At 42.9% G+C, this 23,074-nt stretch overlaps 1 protein-coding gene across 8 annotated transcripts in view; it reads left to right on the plus strand.

The window, feature by feature from the left end:
* The window catches only part of rimbp2a (RIMS binding protein 2a), a 72,673-nt gene that overhangs the window by 42,468 nt on the left and 7,131 nt on the right, over positions 1 to 23,074 (plus strand). For 2 of the 8 annotated variants that reach the window (XM_070988824.1, XM_070988826.1), the window contains 15 exons: positions 2,520 to 2,724; positions 3,879 to 4,036; positions 4,215 to 4,294; positions 4,405 to 4,514; positions 6,324 to 7,142; positions 8,508 to 8,659; positions 9,295 to 10,068; positions 10,446 to 10,601; positions 11,906 to 12,008; positions 13,913 to 14,076; positions 14,282 to 14,450; positions 14,550 to 14,650; positions 14,784 to 14,855; positions 15,634 to 15,798; positions 18,332 to 21,507. In XM_070988824.1, the coding sequence (XP_070844925.1) occupies positions 2,520 to 2,724; positions 3,879 to 4,036; positions 4,215 to 4,294; positions 4,405 to 4,514; positions 6,324 to 7,142; positions 8,508 to 8,659; positions 9,295 to 10,068; positions 10,446 to 10,601; positions 11,906 to 12,008; positions 13,913 to 14,076; positions 14,282 to 14,450; positions 14,550 to 14,650; positions 14,784 to 14,855; positions 15,634 to 15,798; positions 18,332 to 18,568 (3,465 nt within the window). In that variant the 3' untranslated portion in view covers positions 18,569 to 21,507. Of the gene's footprint in view, positions 1 to 2,519; positions 2,725 to 3,878; positions 4,037 to 4,214; positions 4,295 to 4,404; positions 4,515 to 6,323; positions 7,143 to 7,450; positions 7,475 to 8,507; positions 8,660 to 9,294; positions 10,069 to 10,445; positions 10,602 to 10,888; positions 11,036 to 11,905; positions 12,009 to 12,477; positions 13,543 to 13,912; positions 14,077 to 14,281; positions 14,451 to 14,549; positions 14,651 to 14,783; positions 14,856 to 15,633; positions 15,799 to 18,331; positions 21,508 to 23,074 lie in introns of those variants that run through there. The other 6 variants (XM_070988821.1, XM_070988825.1, XM_070988823.1 and 3 more) reach the window with 6 other exon arrangements.

Here is a 23,074-nt window from a genome sequence, read left to right on the forward strand (position 1 = left end):
ACAGTGATAACGAAGGCAGATGTACCACTCAAAATGTTGAGGAATTTTTGAAACAGTGTGTGCTTGACTTCAGGTAGAGGCAGATCAAGACAGCTTTCTTTCTCTGTATTTACTTTCTGCCATTCACAGTGTTTAGTGTAAAATATGTACAATATGTAGCCTAGTGTGCCTGAACTTTCTCTGGCTTTTGCTTTTTTATGTATATTTTTATTCATATGTATTATTATTATATATTTTCTCTCACTTTTTCCTCTTTTCTTCTTCCTATGAAGCACTTTTTAATTTCTGTTTCAAAAAGTGCTCTATTAAAGCTAACAATCATACAAAGCCATGAGGTGCATTTTATAGCTTTGAAAATTACAGCCATGTGGCACTACACCTGTCAGTAATGGTGCAAGATGATGGTGATTCATAAGTGTCTAAAATTTCAATTTGCTGCTTACTGTAGGGTGAACTATTGAGCGTCCATTATATACACAATTCTAATAAGAATGATGAAGGTGGGAACAGGTGCAGCGGCATTAAAAAGACATTAAAGTGGTGTCAATCAAGCACAGTAACACACATCCACATGGCCCGGACAAGAGGTCTAATCAGGCCCAATAAATGAAAACACCTGTGTGGGTGGACGATGAGTGTGTGGGCTTTTCTGTTGCGCAAGATGAGGCAAACCTTAACATGAGCGTGAGCAGAACCTGTTGGATAAACTCAGACTTACACCTTTGACAGGTGCCTTCTGTCATATTTGTGGATCCTCTTTTAATGCAAGCTCCCCAAGGAACTTAATTTGTCCTGAATGTCAGTGAAATGTATACTGTAGGAACATCGTCAGGGCGCTGGCCAGTGCCCTTTGCCCTGAAGCAGATGGTGGGGCATAAATTATGGCTTGAAATTTGAATTCCGCAGTGAATACACTCACTTTTTCTTGCCCAGAAGTAGTTGTGAACAAACGCTGTAATATCATGTAGGTTATTTAATACTCCACCCCATTTTGTGACTCATACATGGGAGAGTTTAAAGCAAACAGCAGCTCAGCTTCTATGTTTGCAGTTATATTACCGCCTAGTTTTTTCTCCTCCTGTAGATTTTCTGTACTGTTGTTGTGCAAAATATTACAAACTTTTCTATCACAATCCTTGCACACCCACACATCCCATTAATCCCATTAATCCTGCGCCCCGGGCTGACCTTGAATACTTTTGTAAATTTCCCTATGATCAAATCAGTGACCTGCTGTGCGTCATCACAGTCTTTAAGATGCTTGTCACCGGTTCATCTTCTCAAAATTATTTTCTCATTTCACTCTAAATCCTTTTGTCACGACAGTAGGGTGTAGACTCCTTTCAGCGTAGTTCAAGTGAGGTCATGTTATTATCCATCTCAAGCACTTTAATGCGATTTTACTGAGGAAGCAGCCCGAGTTTGGCTCCGAAAAACATCAGCAGTTTGGTTGGAGAAATGGAAACTCCGCTGTCAAGGAGTTACCTCTCTTCTAGCACATCCATTGAATCAATTTATAGTCCTCTTCACTGGCCTGTTTCTCTGCATTAATGGACAAACACACACTTCAACAGAAAGAAAAACACAGCTCTGCTGTTTGTAGGGTCAAACAACCAAACAAGTGTCTGTATTCTGTTTTCTGTGACACCACAGTCCTCAGTCATTTTGTGCTTGTCAGGCTTTTTCACTTCTTTTAAGTTGCTTTACGTAAATTTGTACCACTTTCCTATATTTATCTGCACTGATAAATATGTTGTTTCACATGTTTTCCTTTGCATCAGTTACAGTGGCATGTGTTGGTGTCTGGGTCTGTCTTCAATGTGCTTTTTCTTTACATTTTTCTTCTGTCTTTGCTTTTTTCTGTTTCCCTCTTTTTTGTCTGAACAGAACAATAAGGACAGAATGTTTCAGGTATTTACTCCCTCATTAGTTTCATCTCCTTTCAGTCAAATATGTGAATTTTCAGCAAATCACTAAAGCTTTCAAAGCCTTTCGTGGGAATTTTGTGCAAATTGAGAATCCATATGTGCACTGGATGAGATTGAGAACTGCTGTACTCACTGTACACCCCATCCATCTTCCTTGACTTCCTCTGATATGATATCTGTGATATGATGTCTTTAATGTCTACACTGTAACTTTTATAATCCTCTTGGCAGTACTCCAGTGTTGTTATCAGAGTTTAGCAGTCTTATATGTCAGCTGCAGCAGTGCAGATGACTCTACACTTCCATGTGCTTTGATTGGGCTGCAGTGATTTTAATATAACATGCTGCTATAAGCTAAAAAGGCTCTTGAGGGATCCTCGTCTAATTGGTTCTGTGGTTGATCAGCATTAATATATGAAACGTTGGCTGTTCTTCAGAGATCTCTTATCTGAACATTACATGTGATGAAGTGCACTCCAGGCTTTGTGTGATCCCTCATGATTGGCTCTTTACCTCCTGCTCTCTCCTTTTATTTCACTCCCTCCTCTTGGCCATTACCACCCTCTCTGCTCTCTTTGTTGTCTATCAAAGGTCAAGGTTCGTGACCTGGAGCAGAAATGCAGGTCACAGAGTGAACACTACCACCAGCTGTCCAAAGAGCTGCTGAACTTCCGTTTGCAATCAGATACTGTGGACATCCTTAAGATTAACCCCACCTCCACATCCCAGATCCCCCTCTTGCCGGCGAAGAAACTCTCACAAGTCATCGTTGGATTTGAGGCCCAGCCAGAGACAGGTGGGTCAGTGGTCTCGGCTCATGAGCAAAAACTAGCTTCAGGAGGAGCAACACAAAATCCGTAAACTAGCCTCTAGTGATGTCACTTGAGTGGTGCCTGGAGACTACAAGTTTAAAAAAGTTTTAAAAAGGTGGTGTTTGGGAGTTAGAACTGTTGTGGCGAGCAGCTCGAGGCTTTATCTGCTGCTACTGACACAACACACCCAAATCTCTGACTGAACTAGCAGTTGTTGAGATGCATTATGGGTAATGTAGGCTCCAGGTTTTGACAAGAAAGAAGAATGCGTGGAATAAAACTAACTTAGAGCAATGCAATGCTAAATCTGCTCTATTAATACAAATAAAATGTTACTATTAGGATTTATGTATGAGGGTTTGCCCATTCTAAAAAATGTATTCACTTCAGACACTCTAGATAAAAGCATCCACCTAATTACATGTGATCAAAAGGCTTATGAATGAAATGAGAGTGAGAGTGATCTAATCCCCAGACAGCTCACATAACAGCTGGATCAGCTCACTCCTGACCAGCGCTAGACACCATTAATGGCAATATTGGTTATTCATGATCAATATCTATCCTAATTGATCACAGGCCTGATGTATGACATGAGTGTGGTTTAACACGTTGGTATTCTAATGAGACATAGTGCAACCTGCAGAGCCAGCAGATAGAGCCATATCAGCAATGCAGATTTATACAATCTGGCACAGACCAAAGGTCTTTGAAGTGCTGGAAATCCTGTTTTATCTTTGTCTTCACTTGAAACAGAGGCAGGACTCACTTATGCTTTTGTGCTAATGCGTAATATCAAACCACAAGAACTCACTGATACAGTGGATCCATGTTGTTGGCTTACTTTAATTTCCTCAAGGAATTCAGCTGTTTGCACTCGTACACTGCAGTTTTATATTTTGTACTTCCTGCATTTTCATTCAAGTGTGTTTTTTCCCCCCACGAGGACCTGAGCGCTATTTAAGGACAAATGCATTGCAGATGTGAGGTGTTGATGGGGGTGGAATAGACTTTGCCATGAAGAGTGTTTGCTGCAACTCGCTTCAACAGGAGATCAATAGCTGTGCAATGAGCAGCAAATGGGTGCAGAAGGAATGACACTTGCTCTTTATTTGCTATGGAAATCAATGTCTCCCAGGCGATGAGAGCGCGGCAAACACGCCGCTACTGATCTCCCAGTTCTTGCCCTGCACACCACAGACTGGAGACAGAGAAAAGCCAGAGCTGCCGTCTGTCAAATCCAGCACCGTGACAACGGACCGCCCCAGCAGCCCTCGACAGCTGACCCCCTCAGAGGTGGGTCTCAGTGACACTAAATTTCATCACATTAACGCATGTTTAACCTCTCTGACAGCAAGATAGTTTGAAGTTTTCTCAGTTCTTAACATTAGATATATAGTCACATATTTAATTAGCTTGTATTTTATGTTAATGTGAATGAACATATTTCTCTGGTTCTGTTGTTAATCTACAGATGGAGGATGAGGCCAGCCCATCACCCAGGTCCAAGCCTCGCTACACAGGCCAGGTCCGCCTTTGCACTGCCCGTTACAGGTGAATGAGATTCAGGAGTCTGTCTATTTCATCGGACCTAAACTTTTAAGCATAAAAGCTTCTTCATTTCCAATATAATGAAAACTGAAAGTGCACATTTCTCCTGTCAGTTACAACCCTTATGATGGACCAAATGAGCACCCTGAAGCAGAACTCCCCCTTGTGGCTGGAAAGTATCTGTACGTGTATGGAAACATGGACGATGATGGATTCTATGAAGGTGAGCCTCAGAGATGACATGCAAACATAATATCAGCATTCATTTTCAGATCTGAAAAAAACACATTGCAGTCTAAACATCAAAGGTTACAGCGCAGCGGGAGGCGTCCTTTGTTGCTTTTCAAGTCTGAGTCCTCGTCTGCTGCCGTTGCAGAGAATGCTTGACAGTCAAAACAAGCGTGTGCATCATCACGTATTTATTATCTCACAGTGAGAGAAAATGCCAAGAAATGTGTGTCAGCACACAGTTAGAGTATTCCCCAGTGAATTTGTTCTATTCCTACACAGTATTGTGTTTGCCATCTTAATCCCCTCAATATCGTTTTAAAATGACCCTGTTTGGGAAGCACTGACTGCTGTAACACATATACAGTACCATACATACAGCTGTTGCATATGTACAATCACATGTATTACAGATGTACTTTGTACCCTTCCAAGACACTTGACAGTAAGTAATAATAGTAATAATAATTTATATAGCACCTTCCAAAACAGTTTTACACAGTAAAATGAACAATAAAAGTAAATGACGTCCAAGATGTAAGATAAATAATAATTGTAACAAATAACATATAATAAAAAAAAAGCCACAAGATTAAAGATGACAGATGATTGTGCCCCTGTTGAAGTTTTTTCAGTTTAAGTTCCCACAGCATTTTTATAGCTAACAAAAGTGGTATGACTGGCCTTTGTATGAGTGTTTGGAAGAGTTTATTAGTCACTTTAAAGTTTTATTTTTTCCTCAATCATTTTGGCTGCACCTGTATGTAAGTACACTATGCATCAGTGCGGCAGTGTCACCAAGAAAACTTCCTGTAGACGGTTTTTAAGTGTGATTGGAGTGATTCTCTCTCTAAAATTAAGAGGGCCTCTTCGTCAGAGGCAACCCCAATCCCCCTAGCTAACAATGCTGCAGACAATGCAGCCCACTACAGACAGTAGTAATCAGCTGCAGTGATTCATCAGCTGTGGGCGGTGAGATTGCATGGCATCGTGGAGGAGTCTTGTGTTTACCACGCAGGCGGGAGATTCAGGCCTCAGACCAAGCTGTTGTCAAGATGGGACCTTGGTCCCTTTAAGCTTGATGACTAATCCGGTGGGGCTCACTTAATCATCAGCACACATAAACACCACACACACTCACCCGCACACAAATATGCAGACACACACAGATGGTCTTAAGGTCTTCCAGGCCTCTGTGGAAAAAGGGATTGAAGGACAAGATGATAGGGAGCTTTTTTTTTTTTTTTAACATAAACTTCTTTGCCTTTGGGAAAAAAACTACAGTGCAAATCTAAGCTGTTTTTTTTTTTCCTGCATTGACCGCAGCATCTACATGCTCAGGGGTGTTCCTGGAAATGTTCAGAAGCAGTGAACTACAGTTCAAGTTCTTCGAAATGTTGAAAAGGAGTGTTTTCTCAGTTCTGTGTTTACTGGAGAGAGTATAGGCGATAGCATCAGAGAGCCAGTGGTAAATGTTACATCTTAGGGAATAAGACAGACTGTGTGTTTACATATCTCCCACCTCACTCACTGACTCATTCCCACCCTGCAGGAAAAATAGTTCTCACTGATGATTGTGTATTCAAGTTACAGCTCTCGTCTTTGTCTTGTAAGGAGCCATTAGTGAAGCCTAATTTCAACATTTCAGGAGGCATCACAGTGGGACTGTTGTGTTTTGGTGAAGAGTAGGATTGTCATGGTGGTTGGCATTAGGCTTTTTGTTCATCAGCATGAACATGAGAATGAGGCACAAAGTTGACTCATTCATCTTCTGCACCTGCCTCTCTCCTTCTTTCTGTCACAGGGGAGCTGCTGGATGGCCAGCGAGGACTTGTTCCTTCCAACTTCGTGGAGTTTGTCCAGGACAAGGAAAAACCAGCGATTCAGTCGGGGGAGGGAGGGGAAGACCTGGGCCCGCTGGATCATACAACCCTGGCTTTGACAGCAGTAGATGGAGGTGCCTGCCAGGATGGCCTCCTGGGCTCAGCTAATGCCTTGGTTCCCTGTAGCAATGGGACAGGGGGGCCCCTGGACCCTGAGGACCTGGCTGAAGACGTTGTGCCTTACCCCCGAAAGATCTCCTTGATCAAACAGCTGGCACGGAGCGTCATTGTGGCCTGGGAGCCTCCATTAGTGCCTTTGGGCTGGGGGAGCATTTCTGGCTATAACGTATTAGTAGATGGGGAGCTTCGTGCCAGTATCGTGTACGGTGGCCGGACCAAGTGTTTGCTGGAGAAGCTGGACCTGGACGGCTGCGTTCATCGCGTGTCGGTGCAGACCGTCACCGACCGGGGCTTGTCGGACGAGCTGCGCTGCACCGTGCTGGTGGGAGCCAACGTGGTGGTGGCGCCGTGCGGCCTGCGAGTGGATGACATCCAGCGTGACACTGCCGAGCTCTCCTGGTTGCCTAGCAACAGTAACTATGGTCACACGGTGTTCTTGGATGGGGTAGAGCATGCAGTGGTAAAGCCGGGAAGGTACAGATTACGCTTCCTCAACCTGAAGCCCCTCACGGTGTACAAAGTGACGGTGGTGGCGCAGCCGCACCAGGTGCCATGGCAGCTGCCACTGGAGCAGAGAGAGAGGAAAGAAGCTGGTGTGGAGTTCTGCACTCAGGCTGCAGGTCAGCGAAGATCATTTCTATGCTTAGAGATACTGTATCTGTAATGTATGTATAGATCCACAGCAGACATTGTCAGTAGTTTTTTATGTTTGCTTCATGCATGGTCTAAACAATCTTGTAGTCAGTATAAAGGACAGATGGAGATGACAGACTGCTACTATTACTACTGTTTGTTTCAGTTTACTGTAAGCCAGCTCTAATGTGAAAGATACTGACACATCATTTTTGAGGTTATTGTACTGTGCTTTAGAAGAGTACGGTCCAGCATTGCCTTACCCTGTCATTGTTGTGTATTGTATTTTGTCTAGGTCCAACACCATATTGCAGAACAGGTCAGAATGAAGCATCAGTCCTGGGCTGGGTTTCCCATATATCTGAACATTAAATGAGTTTCTTCGATTGAAAAGCAGTGGGCAACCATGACATTAGCGCTATGATACTTTGGAAAGAGGCCTATAGTCATGAAACTGAGAATGACTATGACATATTGTAAAATATGTGCAATTAATGAAGTAACCTGGGCAAAATGGCATTTTTTTTTTAACGATTCAGAGATTGGAAAGCATTTTTTTTCCAAACAATGTTGCCATTCATGTGTCTTAAAAAAATGTAAACATTTTGTTTTTTGAAACCAAATTCAAATGCAGTTTTGCCCAAGGTTGCTTACTGCACTGAGCACATCATTAATTAGAGAACAGCCACGCATCACAAGATATGATCAGTTATTATTCTGATGAGTCATTTCCTCAGCCTATAGCCTAGCCTGTAGTAACCAGTGCTATATAAAGCAGTGCCACTCCACTGCTCACTGAAATTACCATTTTGTGTGAGTGTGCATTTGCTTCTGTTTGAATGCAGTTGTGCATGTTTTATCCAGTGATCCCAGAGAGTGGAAGACAAAGGAGGGCTGCAGTTAGTCCCTCTGGATTGTGTCCTGCATGCAGAGACAACAGTGTTGTCAGGAGGCCCACATTGTTTTTTTTCCTTCATTTATTCTCCTCTCATAAAAAGTAGCATGAGCTTATGACACAGTGGTAGACCAGAGGAATATAGACTGATAATATTTGACAAAAACACAACTACACTAAGAGGACTTCATTCACAACTCATCATCCTTGGTTAGCCAATGTTAGTGTCGTACTTTATGCAGGGCAAATTATAAATGAACCCAGTTTGTTGTGTCCCGAATCCTCCCACCACCTCACCCCCTCTCTTGTATGTGGGCATTTCTGTGCATGGTTGTGTGTGTGCCGATTTGTGCATTTGACAAATACTTCACACCCTTTCCACTTGTTTGTATATTAATGATTTGAAATGATGATTTTTTTCCCAATCTTTCCTTACACCTGTCCTCTCACCTCCCAGGACCTCCTATGCCTCCCCAGGATGTACAGGTGCTCTGTGGGCAGGCTCCAGGGGTATTACAGGTCCACTGGAAGCCCCCCATCCTCTCTCCCACGGGCACCTCTAACGGGGCAAATGTCGTCGGTTACGCAGTCTGCACTAAAGGCCAGAGGGTGAGTGATACTTATTTAAGCTCATTCTGTTGAGAGATATGGTGAGTGATGGTGGGTTAGAGGCATCACTCATGATCAGAGGGAAAATAAGGGTCTTTGCACAGCACTGAGGGAAAGGTTTGTGCGATCCATATTTCAAAGGTAAACATGCAGTACAGAGATAATGAGATGTTTAATCAAATTCAATCCAGTTGAAGCATGAGAATGTACATCAGAGGTGGGATGATAATAGCCTTTGTTGTCAAGCATTGTGTCGTCTGTTCCGTCCGTGCACACAGCAGTGCCACCTGCCTGTGATTCGTGTTCAGTGCAACACTCTCAGTGTGGGACCTGTGAATGTTGTGGAAAGGTCTCTCGCTCCCTCTGGTGGAGACTGCCAGAGCAGATCAGCACAATGTTCAATTGATTTGACAGCTCGATGTTTTCTGCCTTATTGTCTGCTTCACATACCAGAGCAAAAGTGAGCAATGTGAGAGAGTGCTGGTCAGAACAAAGAGGGTATTAACCATCAAACCATTTTCCTTTTTCAGTCTTACCAGCAGTGAGGCTGAAAATGACAATGATGACACTGATGTTGTTTCACTTGTTTTTAGCCTCTGTTGATGCTACATTTCATTTTCTCTTTTTAAATCCAGATAGCTGAAGTGTTGTACCCAATGGCAGACTATGTTACTGTTGAGCTGACAAGGATTCAGTGCCTGGAGGCCAGGGAAGTCATCGTCCGGACACTGTCAGTACAGGGAGAATCCCAGGACTCCCAGGTCGCCGTCATTCCAAACAACCTGCTCGTGCCTCTACCTGCGCTTCCCCTGCCACCGCCGATGCACCCCCATGCAGGCCCCCCTCCACACCCCCACCCTCAACCCCACCTCCAATCCCCTCACCCTCCTCATGCCACACCCCAACTTCCTGGTCCCCCCCAGTCACATGGACAGCCACTCCCACCCCATCCTCAGCACCCCCAACCACACCCCAGACTTCCCCATCCTGGTGGACCACCGCAGCCCCAGCTGCGACCCTCACACCCTCAGCCCCTACATCTCCAGCCCCGCCCACCCCACCAAGGTCCCAGGCCCCAGCACCAACTGCCTCTGCTCCCCCACCCCCAACACCACCCTATACCTCAGAGACCAGTATGTGCCAGAGACCTGGATGCCAAAGAGCACGTGGCCCACCACGGGGGAGCCGTTCCACCTGGCCAGCCTGGCTGGGACCCCACACGCTCGCCCTCTTCCCAGCCTCCAATGCCCATGAAAGGCCACACCCTCGAGGCCCCTCCCCCTCCGAATCCACGCTCCCCTTCCCCCCAGAGGATTCTCCCGCAGCCCCGCGGCACGCTTATCCCAGACACAGTGGCCAAAGCCATCGCCCGAGAGGCAGCACAGAGGGTGGCAGCAGAAAGTGGCAAGGTGAGATGAAAAGGAATCCAGTTGAAAGGAATCACACACTCACAAGAGAGATAAAGTCAGAGCATGACAAACTGTAAATTAAATAAGAGTTCAAAACACCTGTACATGAAAGGCTGCAAATGAAAGGTATGTAGTGATGTGTAGTGTACACTCTATCTATCTATCTATCTATCTATCTATCTATCTATCTATCTATCTATCTATCTATCTATCTATCTATCTATCTATCTATCTATCTATCTATCTATCTATCTATCTATCTATCTATCTATCAAGATCAAGTTATCATCAAAATACTGCAAAATACAACAATGAAGTACCACTGTTACCCCCTGTCTGTGTTACCCACTTTCCCCACTCCTCATACATGTTTTCAGGGGGACAGGAGGCAGGACAGATACGGAGAGCAGGGTCATTCATTTCACCAGCATCACTCTGATGAGGAAGATGAGGATGAGGAAGGCTTTGCACGTGGCCGCCGGAGAGGACCCTCCGTTGACGAGTTCCTCAGAGGCTCAGAACTGGGGAGGCCGGTAAGAACAACATGATAAGCGATGGATCTTTTGCCTCCTTTTGAACTTCAGCCCCGGTGTGTTATCCTATAGAAAACCTCTCACGTGTGCGTATGTTTGGACGTGTGCGTGCATGCATGTCTGGGTGATCGCATGCATACACTCCCTTTGCCCGTGTCTCCGTGCGTGTTCCACTGCGTGTGTTCACCCATCCATGTGCGTTTGGTGTGTGCATGTATGTATGTATGTGGACTTAAACAACTGCGTCTTGTGTGTTTGTGTTTTTGTGTGTGTGTGACTGCCAAAAGCCTCACTATAGTCACAATGAAGATTATCACAGCGAAAGCAGCCGGGGCTCTGACCTGTCTGACATCATGGAAGAGGATGAGGAGGAGCTGTACTCTGAGATGCAGCTGGAAGAGGGACGCCGACGCAACTCGCACAACACACCCAAGGTGCAGTTCTTTGCACTTATATTCTAAACCCGAGAGTCATAACCACCCAAATTTATCATTATTTAGTGAACTGCACAGGCACAGATGCTTCAACTGAGACTGCTGCCTTGATTTGCATTTGATATGTGTTGTTAGTGCGTGTGCTGAGTTTAATTCAAATTTAGAGAAAATGAGAGGAAAAATATGAACGCTTCAGCACCACGGAGAGAAACAGAGAGAGACACGCTGGGTTTGAATGCTTTCAGGCAGCTGGAGCGACATCTTCATCATTATCCAGCTTGGACCAAGGTTTCTGATAGTAGTTAGCAAAGCTTGCTATTTTAATGTCATATTGCTTTCCTTTTCATTTCCACTTTTTTTTCTTTTTTTTCTTAGCTATGTGATGCGAGTAGATGGTTAGCAGCAGCCTGAGGTGTACGGTGCAGGCTATTAGTAGCATCGGAGGCCAGAGATCCTGGCATGTTTTGGCATTTAGGAGAGAAACGAAGATAGGCTGGGTTTGAATGTGTTCAGCACCTTGGAGAGAGACACTGAACGGTTTAGTGCTGTGAAGGGAGACAGCACAGGATCATAGACAGTGTTAACTGATACTTTTTTTTTTTTAACAGTAGTATGCAATCAGTATTTGCTTAATCTCGGATTGTTAAAATATCCTGTGGGCTTGTGTGTGTTTGAGTGTGTGTCTATGCGTCTGTGTTTCAGTGTGCCTGCCTGTAAATGCTGCATGATTTTGTTTACATACAATTTGTACGCGTACGTCGATGTGCGTTCTTCTCACACAGCTGCTTGCGAGTGCATCCACGTGCCTGTCAGCCGCTCGTGAATGTTTAATGTTTGCGAATGTTTTTTCTGTGTTTGCGTGCATTTCAGACAAACACTCCTGCTGGAGGCCGTCATGACCGGGAGACCGGGAGAAGAATTCATCATGGGGGTTCCCAGCCTCAGAGACGACCTCTAATGGTCCCCTCCATTGGTCAGTATAGGGAGGTGGCAGGAGAGAATGGACGAGAAAAGCTTTTATTTTATACTCTCATGTTTTCTGTGCCACAGAACGGTAGTGTCTGTTGCTCTGTTAAAACCCTCATGAGCTTCTCTGTGTCTCCAGATCACCTCTGTGTCTATGAACCATGCTCATGCCCTTCACTAACTGAACATACGTTTGATCTTGCAGACACTATAACAATGCAACAAGCTCACACTTAAGACAAAGCTGCTGTGCACAGTTGCGCTACACGCTCAGGCATTAACCTGCTCCAATAAAAAATGTGACAACATGACAGTTTAGCCATAGTGGTTTTCCGTTTGTTGCTTTCCTGTGTGTATTTGTCATTACCTTGTACCTAAGTAATTAGAAGCTGGAACACAAATAGTTCACCTTTTGGGAGGGGAATGTTGAGCTTTGCATTGTAACCCCCTCACCCTCTAATTGGTGTTTCCTGTAGAGGTAACCTCTGAGAATAACAGTGAGGGAAACCTCTCCCCCATCACCGAGGATGTTTACTATGGCAGAGTAGCTCGGCACAGGACGTGGTCATCTCGCAGGCACATGGGCGGCACCAGGTCTCCCCGTGGTATGTGCCTGCAGTCCTGTTTTTACCACCACAGCATGGCGACACACACACAAAAAAGCCACCGGCAAATGGCAAGAGGCAAGAAGTAGCTGTGGACACTTGCAAGTGCCTGTTTCTCTGTCTCAAATAATAATAGTTATTATTATGCTTTCAGTTGAACAGCATGACCGCACTGCACTGAAATGGTGGACCCACTGGCAAGCCATACCTGGGGTCCAGGATGAACGTTTCCACAGTTGCAGATGATAAATGATTGATTGACTGCTCAGGGAATGCCACACTCACTGCACTGAACTCCAGATGCCTGCTAAACCCCCTCCCCTTTGTGGTACCACCACACCCGATGCACTTAGAATGAGAGCAGTCATGCATGACATGTTGAAGGATTATTAGCGGTAGACATTAAAGAATGACTGCACATTCACTGCTTTCTTGTTTTTCTTTGGACATTTGAGTTTGAAATATCAGCTGTTGGAAATGCAGTTGTCCCTTACATTTCTTCTCCAGTAGCACATCAATGCAATTAAAACGTTGGCATATGCTCACCTGGGAGCAATGCATTTCACAGCAGGCTTGTATTTTCAAGCACCAAACAGTATCACACTCTGCTAGCTGGTGCATTTTCCAAATATTGCAATGCCAAATTCAAATAAATGACAGGCTTAATAAATGACCTCTTGCTGCGACAAGGGCTGGCAATGTGTGGGAAGTGTTAGATTTTTGCTTCAAATTTCAGAATTTCACTCAGAATATTTTTTTTATGAAGTGAAAATAGACATACTGTATGGTTGTGTCTTTTATTTTTAAAGTGAGGCCTTTTGTAGCATGCATGTGTCGTGTGTTTCCGGTGTTGTGTCATGTCCATGAATCACTTTCTGTCTGTGTATTGCACCATGGTTTGTCTTGCTCCCCATTTGTCTCTCACTGCACATTCAAACACAAGATAGACGTTAATTACACCCCCCCCCCCCCAAAAAAAATTACACCTTTTGTGTGTGCGTGTGTGTTTGTGGGTACATGCATGTGTGCACAAATATGGCTAGACAAGAAAATCAAATGTCATGCAATACTGCCTGATCAGAATCAATAAGACTTATTAAGACGGAATACATTCCTCTCATTGATTTCCGTTGAAGCATGGCTAAGATACATCACCACGTAAATATAATGGACTTGCTCATCACAGTAGTGACGTATACTGTATGCAGCAATAAGATTTGATCTCAGCCTCCAATTTCACAGGAGACAAAAATAAAAATTATGCAGGATGATAGATTTTTTTTTTTTGGTCTTCAATGTGTTTAAGATGGCTACAGGGATCGCCGCTCCCCAACGTACTATGATGAGTCGGAGCCCGAGGAGTCCTTCCGGATCTTTGTGGCCCTCTTTGACTACGATCCTCTGTCCATGTCCCCCAACCCTGATGCAGCTGATGAGGAGCTGCCCTTCAAAGAGGGCCAGATCATTAGGGTGGGAGTTTCTTAATTAGCATGGTCACATACTTTGATGTACTGTATTTCTGATTAATTTCTTTCTAATTTTAACCTTTATTTGACAAGGATAGGTCCCACTGAGATTAAAAATCTCTTTTAAAAGGGAGTTCTGGTCAAGACAAGCAGCAGCACAGAAGTGTTTTAAAGCAAGAGCTCTAACCGTCACTCTTTCACTCTAACAGGTGTACGGTGATAAAGATACAGATGGGTTTTACAGAGGAGAAGTGAGGGGCAGGATGGGGCTGATCCCCTGTAACATGGTGTCAGAGATACGAGCAGAGGATGAGGAGACCCTGGACCAGCTCATCAAACAGGGCTTCTTGCCACTCAGCACCCCTGTGGACAGAATAGGTACTACGCAAGCATACTTGAGAACAAGTACGGATCTGTGGGTTTGAACACACCTGTATGGTTACTTTCTGTTAACAAGTCGTCTGTTTCCTCTTCCAGAGCAGAACAGAAGAGGTCTTCGTCGAGATCAGGCCTCGAGGAGGATGGTGGCTCTGTACGACTACAACCCCAGAGAGAGCTCCCCTAATGTTGATGTCGAGGTATCGCTAACTGCGAGGGATCCCTTACTGCTGCATCAGAGGCTAAATACACACATAGACTACTAAGGGAATGACATGGCGACACATCAGACCATGCTTGTATATCCCTTTTTGTATCTCTGTGTCTTGATAGGCTGAGCTGACCTTCGGTGCTGGTGACATCATCGCTGTGTTTGGTGATATTGACGAAGATGGATTCTATTATGTGAGTGCTGCTTGACCATGTTTGCTTCTCCAACGCCTTTGTTTGTTTAATCTATACAAAACTGTCATTTTTACATTTGTGTGTTTATCCAGATTAAACCATCAATAAAATAATGTTTTATTTTTTTTAGAGGTGCTGGAGGACAGATTTTCAACATTTTTGGCAGAGCCTGGCTAGCTGTTTTCCCCTTTATGCAAAGCTAAGCTAACTACCTCCAGGTTGTAGCTTCATATTGAGTGATGTTACGCTGCTACGCTAATCAAACTCATAACCTTAGATGTGAAATTGTGACCTAAAATTTACAGAGTGAATCTAACCTTTCCTATCTTAGTGGTGTGTGTGAGGTTAACTCACCACCAGGTCACATTTCCTGCGTTCTGAAAAATGAAAAATCAACTGCTAAAACTTTATTTAACATGAGAGTGGTATCAATCTTTTCATCTAACGCTCAGCAAGAAAGTGACGACATATTTCCCAAAACGTGAACTACTTCTTACACGTCGTTCACGATGGGTTACCTGATTGATTGATTGCGTGTGGAGTGTTTGGTGTCAAACTTTAAATAATCAGAAAGATGAGGAGTCTGCAAATTAATCATTTTGAACTGGATGAGAAGCTCTCGGAGCAGAAATTAGTTTCACATGCTCTCCTTCTGTGAGAACAAAGAGATAAATTAAATGGAAAGTGACGTGACGTATCAGCCCTACGACATATTGTGCACACGATCTGGCATCCATCATGATCAATGACAGAAATGTTTCCTCATTTCCGCCCACAGGGTGATATGAACGGCCACCGCGGACTGGTTCCCTCTAACTTCCTGGAAGAAGTGCCTGATGACGTGGAGGTGTATCTGACCGATACTCCGTCCCACTACCCCCAGGAAGAGCCTGCCAACCGGCCCCCTGCCAACTCTGCCGCCACCGTCTCAGAGGGCAAACGGGTACATCATCATCGCCGCTCTCAGCGCTAGGCCCTGTGTTCATCCATCCTCCGTCCTCTCTCTTGATTTCCGTCTCTCGCTTCCTCCACTTTGCCGTCTGTGTGCTGTTCATTGTGTGTGTTTGTCCATGTGGTGACAGTGGTGACTCTATACAAACTAACAACTCCTCCCCCCCTGCCCCCTCCTCCCTCCCCTCACCCTTTGGAAAAGGGGACAAAAACCCAGTGTTAACACCTTTCTGAGTCTCAGAGAAAGGAAGAAGCAAAGCCTGACATGGACAGAGGGAGGATAGACTGTGGGAGCTCTGCGGGTGATTTATGCATGTAGCACTGGTTAAGGAGGACTTGAAAAAGGCTCAACTCATTCCTTACACAAGATGATTTGGTACCTCTTTGCACTGAAACACAAAATCAAATTGTGGTTATTGTGTATAATAATAAGTGCTTTATTAACACATAACAATTGCTACCCAATGACACTGAAAGAGAAGAAAACTTTAAAGATGAAAGAGAGACAAAAGCATGCCTTTTTCAAACTTGATACATTTTATAATACCTTTCTTGGCTTGACAGCTGTATTTCCTTAAAGAGGCTTTGTTTCTTTATGTATATTGCACACACACCGGATCTATTTTTCAGCCCTGCTGACAGCGGATACGCCATGTTTGCTCTGAGCTTGAGAGACAGAAGTAATCGCAGCACTGATACATCCATACTGTGTTGTTACAATGGAACAATAAAAGAAAAAAATTGGATATTAAAAACATTCTTTTTTTGCGCTCTGTGTTCATGTGTGTTGGTGTTGTTGTTGACGTTGTTGTTGTTGTTGTTTTCAGTTGTCATAGTGGTGTGGGTTTTAGCGACGGTGACTATGCTGCCACATCTGATTTCTTTTTTGTTTTTCCTCACCCGCTTGGCAAAACAAAACAAACAAACAGAAGAAGATTGTTCATTTCACACCATAAATGGCTCTGTCTGCCTTGTACAGTAAGTCGGCAACTTGAGATGCCAAACTCGCGGCTCTAATGCACGCAGCTTGTGGTCACAGCGAGGGCTTTTAAGTGCCACTTTGAATTATGGAAGCACTTGTCAAGTGTTTCTGTAATGCCTTTGTTCACGGTGACATATCAGATCAAGAAAATGTGTCAGTTTGTATTTTAGGGTTACCAAAATGTTATGGTATGTAAAAATGTTGATAATATTTGCAATAGCTGATGGAAAAACATCATTTTTGTCACCCAGAGATGGTATATTGATGATATATCGCTGAACATTTGGACCTGAGTCTGAGGAATCTGCACTCAGACCTCTTTAAATCAGACATTTTGTGATATTAAACCATCATATTAAAACTGAGAGTGTGCCAGTGTGTGACTGTGCATCCAGCTGCTGCATTAGATGAGAAGCCTGGTATCTACAGTTGTGTCCCTGGGTGTTGTACTGTATATGATCGTACTTTATGTTCCTTCATGGCCTCGCTGATGGTGGACCTCTCCGGCTCTGTGCTGTGCTGATGTCGTGCTCAACATTTGATGGCTTCCTCCTCAGTGTTTCTGCTACATATGTACAACGTGTGTGTGTGTGTGTGTGTGTGTGTGTGTGTGTGTGTGTGTGTGTGTGTGTGTGTGTGTGTGTGTGTGAAAACATACCAAATCTCAATCATCAGTTAAATACAGATTAACAGGCAGACAGATGATAGCTTTGGTCACTTTAATACAGTATGTAAAGTATATTAATGTAATATTCAGTGTGGACATTATCAGGTAGTTAAGTTTGAATACAGCTTTTCTTTTCCTGAATTGAAATTGCAGCAGTTGCAGCAGCCAAAACACACAATAGAATCACAACAGAAGCAACACAAGACACTTTCAAGGTAGCTAATAAAATCATCAATTAAATGTTAACTAGAAACTGAACTAAAGCTTAAAAAAGGATCATACTGTACCTATTAATGTTCTGCACATTGTCCATAAAGATAGAAAACTGTCTGCATAATCCTCTTTCTTCTTACTTATTTTAATAATAGAGATCTGAATCCAGATCTGCATCAAAACCACATTGTGCTACACAGCCATGTGATACACGTGTCATCTGGCAATGTTAAAAAAGAAGTTATTTCACGTCTCATGAGCTAAATTTAAATTCAACGAACAGGCTGGAGGTTTTTAGAAATAATTCACCTGAAATATGCCTATAGTACAAATACAAAACAAACTTGAGTGAGTGTGTAATTTGTTTTTTATGTGTTTAGTGAATGCACCTCAGTCCATTGAGAATTAGATACGTGGGGTCTTATTATCTCTGGGTTTTAGAGCTCAGAGCAGCTTTTTGTCAAAACAAGAGGGCCAGTTTGGAAACTTTTCTGGATTAGAAGCAAATGGTAGAGTTTAGGAGAGAACACAGACAGACAGACAGACAGACAGACAGACAGACAGACAGACAGACAGACAGAGGCCTCGTCTGCAGTTTGAAATTCTTGCTTTTGTAATACGCTGCCCCATGCCTCCGCACCTCCCCATCGCTTCTCTCCCCAGATTACAACAGAAACCACCGACACGGTCGACAACGGCGCCGCACCTGTCCGAGCGCCGTCCCCAATTGTTCGGCCCCTCCTCCCGGGCACCATGAGACCCCTGAGCCCTACAAGGGGCCCCCACATCCCGCTGGATCCCCGGGACGCCCAGGACTCCCAAGACCTGGCAAACAAGAAGAAGAAAGGACTGCTTTCCAAGGGGAAGAAGCTGCTGAAGAGACTCTCCCCTGTGAAATAAAAAGGAAAAAAAAGCATACATGTACAATAAGTGCACATGCTGGGCTCTGTACATTGCATCCATACAATCAACTCACATCCCAACAACACACAACAGAGAGGATGTGAGCTCTGTCTCTTGGACTGCGTGAGCCTGTTTGAATATAACCAGTGATACAATTATTCATGTATGGTGATGGATACAAATCAGCTAAATTATGTACAGTGCAGTGCCAAAACCAAGAGAGAGGTCACCTGCAGACACAAAAACATATTACTGTGATGTATTTTAGATCAACGGATGACTTAAAAAAAGAAAAAAACAAACTAGGATTTTCATGACATGTATTTTTCTCTTTTCTTTACTATTAGTCAAAGAACTATACCTTTATTTAAAGCAGGGTAGCTGTGTAAACAAAGCATCTGGTTACATCTATGTTTCTCAGCCAAAAAAGCGTCGTTGTCTGTGGAGTATTGATGTCACTACAAGGAAACAGAGACCACGATCCTGGAGCAAAATCTCCCATAGACTACACTGTTATTGAGGCATTCTGTGAAGTAATGCTGGCTGCTAACACAAAGGCTTTATTCAGTGCAATATCATAGAGAGGTAGTAGCATAAGAGAAGGAACATCTCCATGAGAACCTGTGATTCAGCAGAGAGTTTCCTGTGACGAAAGGAAGAGCAGCAGATTGGCGACAGGGCATTAATATCAGATACACCGGGCGAGCTTAGTGTCTCAGTGGCCTTTACGAAAACAATATGAGCGTGACATTCCTCGTTTGATCGCAAGCTTGATTTACGCAAGGGTTTTTGTTTCATGACGGCTTGTGCTACTGTCATTTCGGAAAACGAGATCAGAGCAGAAATCTTTGTCGTCCTCGCTGTCATGAAAGGCCTAGTTCAAGACAAAATGTTGTGTCTGTCTTCCTATTGCACAAAGGTGGGTGTTTTGTCTGACTGACTGGTAAAAGACGTGTGTACCTGTGCGTGCGTGGGCATGTGATGCGTTCATGTGTTGCACCTTTGATGTTTCTCGTTCACTCATGTTTCGTTGCTGTTTCTGAAGGAGAGGCCATGTAGCTGTTGGTCGTGTGATCTATTGATGTGCTGCTACCTCCATTGCTGGTGCACTGTTTAGTTTCATTGTCTCATCTTGATAAAGAGGGCCACGTCAAAGCATCATAGAAACTGCAAATCACAATGGTCTGCATTGTTCTCTGCCTCTGTTTCAACTACCTGAGGTCTATGAAGAGGAATACTAACTTTTTTTATCTGCTTACATTTATGCTCTCCATGAGTGTCACACAGCTTATGTGCATTTAAGGTGGAATCTGGTACAGGACAATATTTCACTTTATTCCTATGATCTTGGATTATTTATGAAACAAGCACATGTACTCAAAGCTCAAGTCAGGAGAGCGCACACACTAATCAGTAATGCCAATATTCTGTTGCTGCTCCATTTAGTTTGTTGACTCACTGAATGTTTCATATATTTAATCGAGTCTTCAGAAACAAACAAACCTATTTGCATAATGCTACTAAAAGATTTGCACCAGAAAATGCAATCAGATCAGTTGAAACTAGTTAATATCCTGCAGGCTGTCACACTGACTGTCTATTAAATCAGGCTCTCATCCGCTGTCGGTGTAAAAGCTTCAAAGCAATGGGTCTCGATGGAGCGAGACTATGCAACTGAATCTCGATAAAGGTGTGATTCTGTGTAATTAGTGAAGCTGAATGTTGGCGTTTCTCTCTGAATCTTTCCAAGGGAAAATGTTTTCATTGTTCAGCTCCACTTTTATTCATTTTATCTGAATTTTTTCTAACATTCCGCACAAATTTCCCACAGTCCTTGAAAAGGGCATCGCCAGAGCTAATCGAATGCTAAATGAAAGCCCTAACATGTGGCCCCAAACCAGAAAATAATAAAAATATTTTATTTTTAATGATGAATAGATGACTGAACTTCAGCGGCATTCAAACTGCAATGCTAACCCGACGCCTCACTCATCGCATACAGCCAGAGGATGAAATTCAGATGCATTGATCTAGTGGCACAAACCAGCTCAACCCACTGTCCTACCTCAGGTTTTTCTTTCGAGGAGACAGTCATTGTGTGCATTAATTATTCAAGATGATAGAAATAGTGTTTTGAGTTTCATTTCTGAACGCAAACACTCACTTGGGGGGAAGGGCCTGCAAACAGTAGCGACATTCTAAAAGTGCTCAAGAGCTCAATTACTAACTGGAGGGATAGTACAGTATGTCTCATAGCTTTAAAAATTTAAAAACGTCTCTTCTCTCTGTTTAGTTCGAAGCATCCGTTCCATCCTGTTTATCTCACAGTCGTCTCTTATGTGAAGTTGCGCTTGAAAGATGAGTCAGATGTGAGTTTATTGTGTGAAACAGGGTTCCCATCCTCATCGATCAATGTTATGGATCGAATGCAACGACAAAAGAGGGTTTGCCAAAATGGAATGTAAGAAAGGTTCGGCTGGCCACAGGTTTACATCTGATTCTTTATGTTCCAAAGCTGTTCATGTATAGTTTCTCAATCAGTCTGTCGCAAAGTTGAAATACTGTAATATGGTGTCCCAATACCAAATCATTCACTTGTGAATGGGTGTAGTGTCTCTAAACGCTGTAGCTCTTTTGTACTTTGATCCATTTGTAGATAATTTATAAATGTTTATACTTGATTTTACGACAGCCTTTTCGTTAGTGAACTGAGATTTCCTCTCCCTGTAAAAGACTGCAAGCATTCTCCATAGTGTCCTTTGAAATCAGATGTATCAGTCCACCGTATGTGCTTGCTTTGTGAATCAAAGTTTAAAAAGAAAAAAGGAAAAAAAGAAAATCATTGGACAGTATTTATGGTGATTCATTATGTGTGGGTGTGCATGTGAAAAAATACAACTTTTATAACCAAATTAAATTTGATATTTTTTAGAAAATCACTGTTTTATGTTCATTTGTCGTTGCGGTGTGTTTTCACTGAAGGGTGCAGGTCAGAGTTAGACATGTTGTTTAAATCTGCAGGTAATATTCAACCTTTTGACACATACAGAAGAAATGTTAGTCGTGATATTGATATCCTGGTCATCTGCGGGTCCACTGGACAGAAAGATCTTGTCTTGCTGGTCTGACAGACCATCCTTCAGCTGTCCTGTATCACTGAGCGAGGACCAGCTTTCCTTATGTGGTTCAAGACAGTGTTTCATAAATCAGTATTATGTAATTAATTCCAGTGGCGAAATGGTACACAGTACATTTACTCAACTACTGAACTTAAGTACAAACTCGAGGTTCTCACAGAACAGCAACACTACAAACACATGATGATCTTATAGAATATGATGCATTGCTGTAGATTAAACTACCCGGCAGTATATGAAGTACTTTAACTGAGCTCAACTGTTCAATGAATAATTAGTGGTAACCAAAATGAAAGTAATTTAGCCAAAAACACTATATATAAGAATAAAACACTAACATGAACCACTTAACTGCACAATGAGTCCTTTTTTTGATACTTTAATTATATTTTGCTAATAATACTTATATCATTTTATTTCTGTGAGATTTTGAATGTAGGACTCTTACTTGTAGGAGTATTTTATCAGTACTGTGCAGAAGGATCTGAATACTTTTTCTGCCACCGCTGATTAATTCATGAAACATTAGTCAAATTCCGGTTGTTGCCAGGAGAAAATTGACAAAATTTCCGATCATATTTTCATATCCTGGACTGATGGACTTGACGGATGGTTGTCCTGGATCTTTAATGATCACAGTGTTACACAAACTAATGAGACATGGTGTTGTTTTTAATATACTGAAATATATATCGGGGTTAGGCATGCAGCACCAGAACAACGCATGTAGCTGAAATTCAACATGGATGCATCAGCTCATATTAGCTGGGTTTGTATGTAGGATCAATATGAAACAGTATCACCTATCTTCTTCTCAAATGAATGAAATGTTAGTGTCTATTATTCGTGACTCTCACTATGAATTAAGTGCCTGTCAGTAGAGACTGTGTCCTAAAAGGTGCAGTCAAAGCAGCAAATAAGCCATTCATCTGTAAAAACAAAGCCTGAAAATAGATCATTGATTCAGGAGCTTCACTCAGTGGTCAGTACACTTTGGAAAGGTACTGACCCACAACTGCTTTTAATGTCATAGATGCTTAAAGGGACATCTGCTGTTTGTCTGATTTCATCATGACCCAGGTTGTAATCAGCTGCAACATGTGGTTGTTTAGATAGAAACAATCCAAAATAAAAACAAATATCTCTGCGCCCCCTCACACTCATTAATCATGGATGATAACAAGATTGACAGCAAAGGTTCTCTTTGTCATGACATGACATGACAAATTACATGATTCAATGAATTGATTTATGCAAAATTTATTATTCTACTAACTGAATTTCATTTTCATCCAAATCTAATATTCTTTCCAGCAGTAGTCTAATGGTGGGCTGTCATTCAGCCCACAAGATCACAGCTAATCAT

The sequence above is a fragment of the Chaetodon trifascialis genome, chromosome 20, assembly GCF_039877785.1.
Source record: "Chaetodon trifascialis isolate fChaTrf1 chromosome 20, fChaTrf1.hap1, whole genome shotgun sequence".
Taxonomy (NCBI): Eukaryota; Metazoa; Chordata; class Actinopteri; order Chaetodontiformes; family Chaetodontidae; genus Chaetodon; species Chaetodon trifascialis.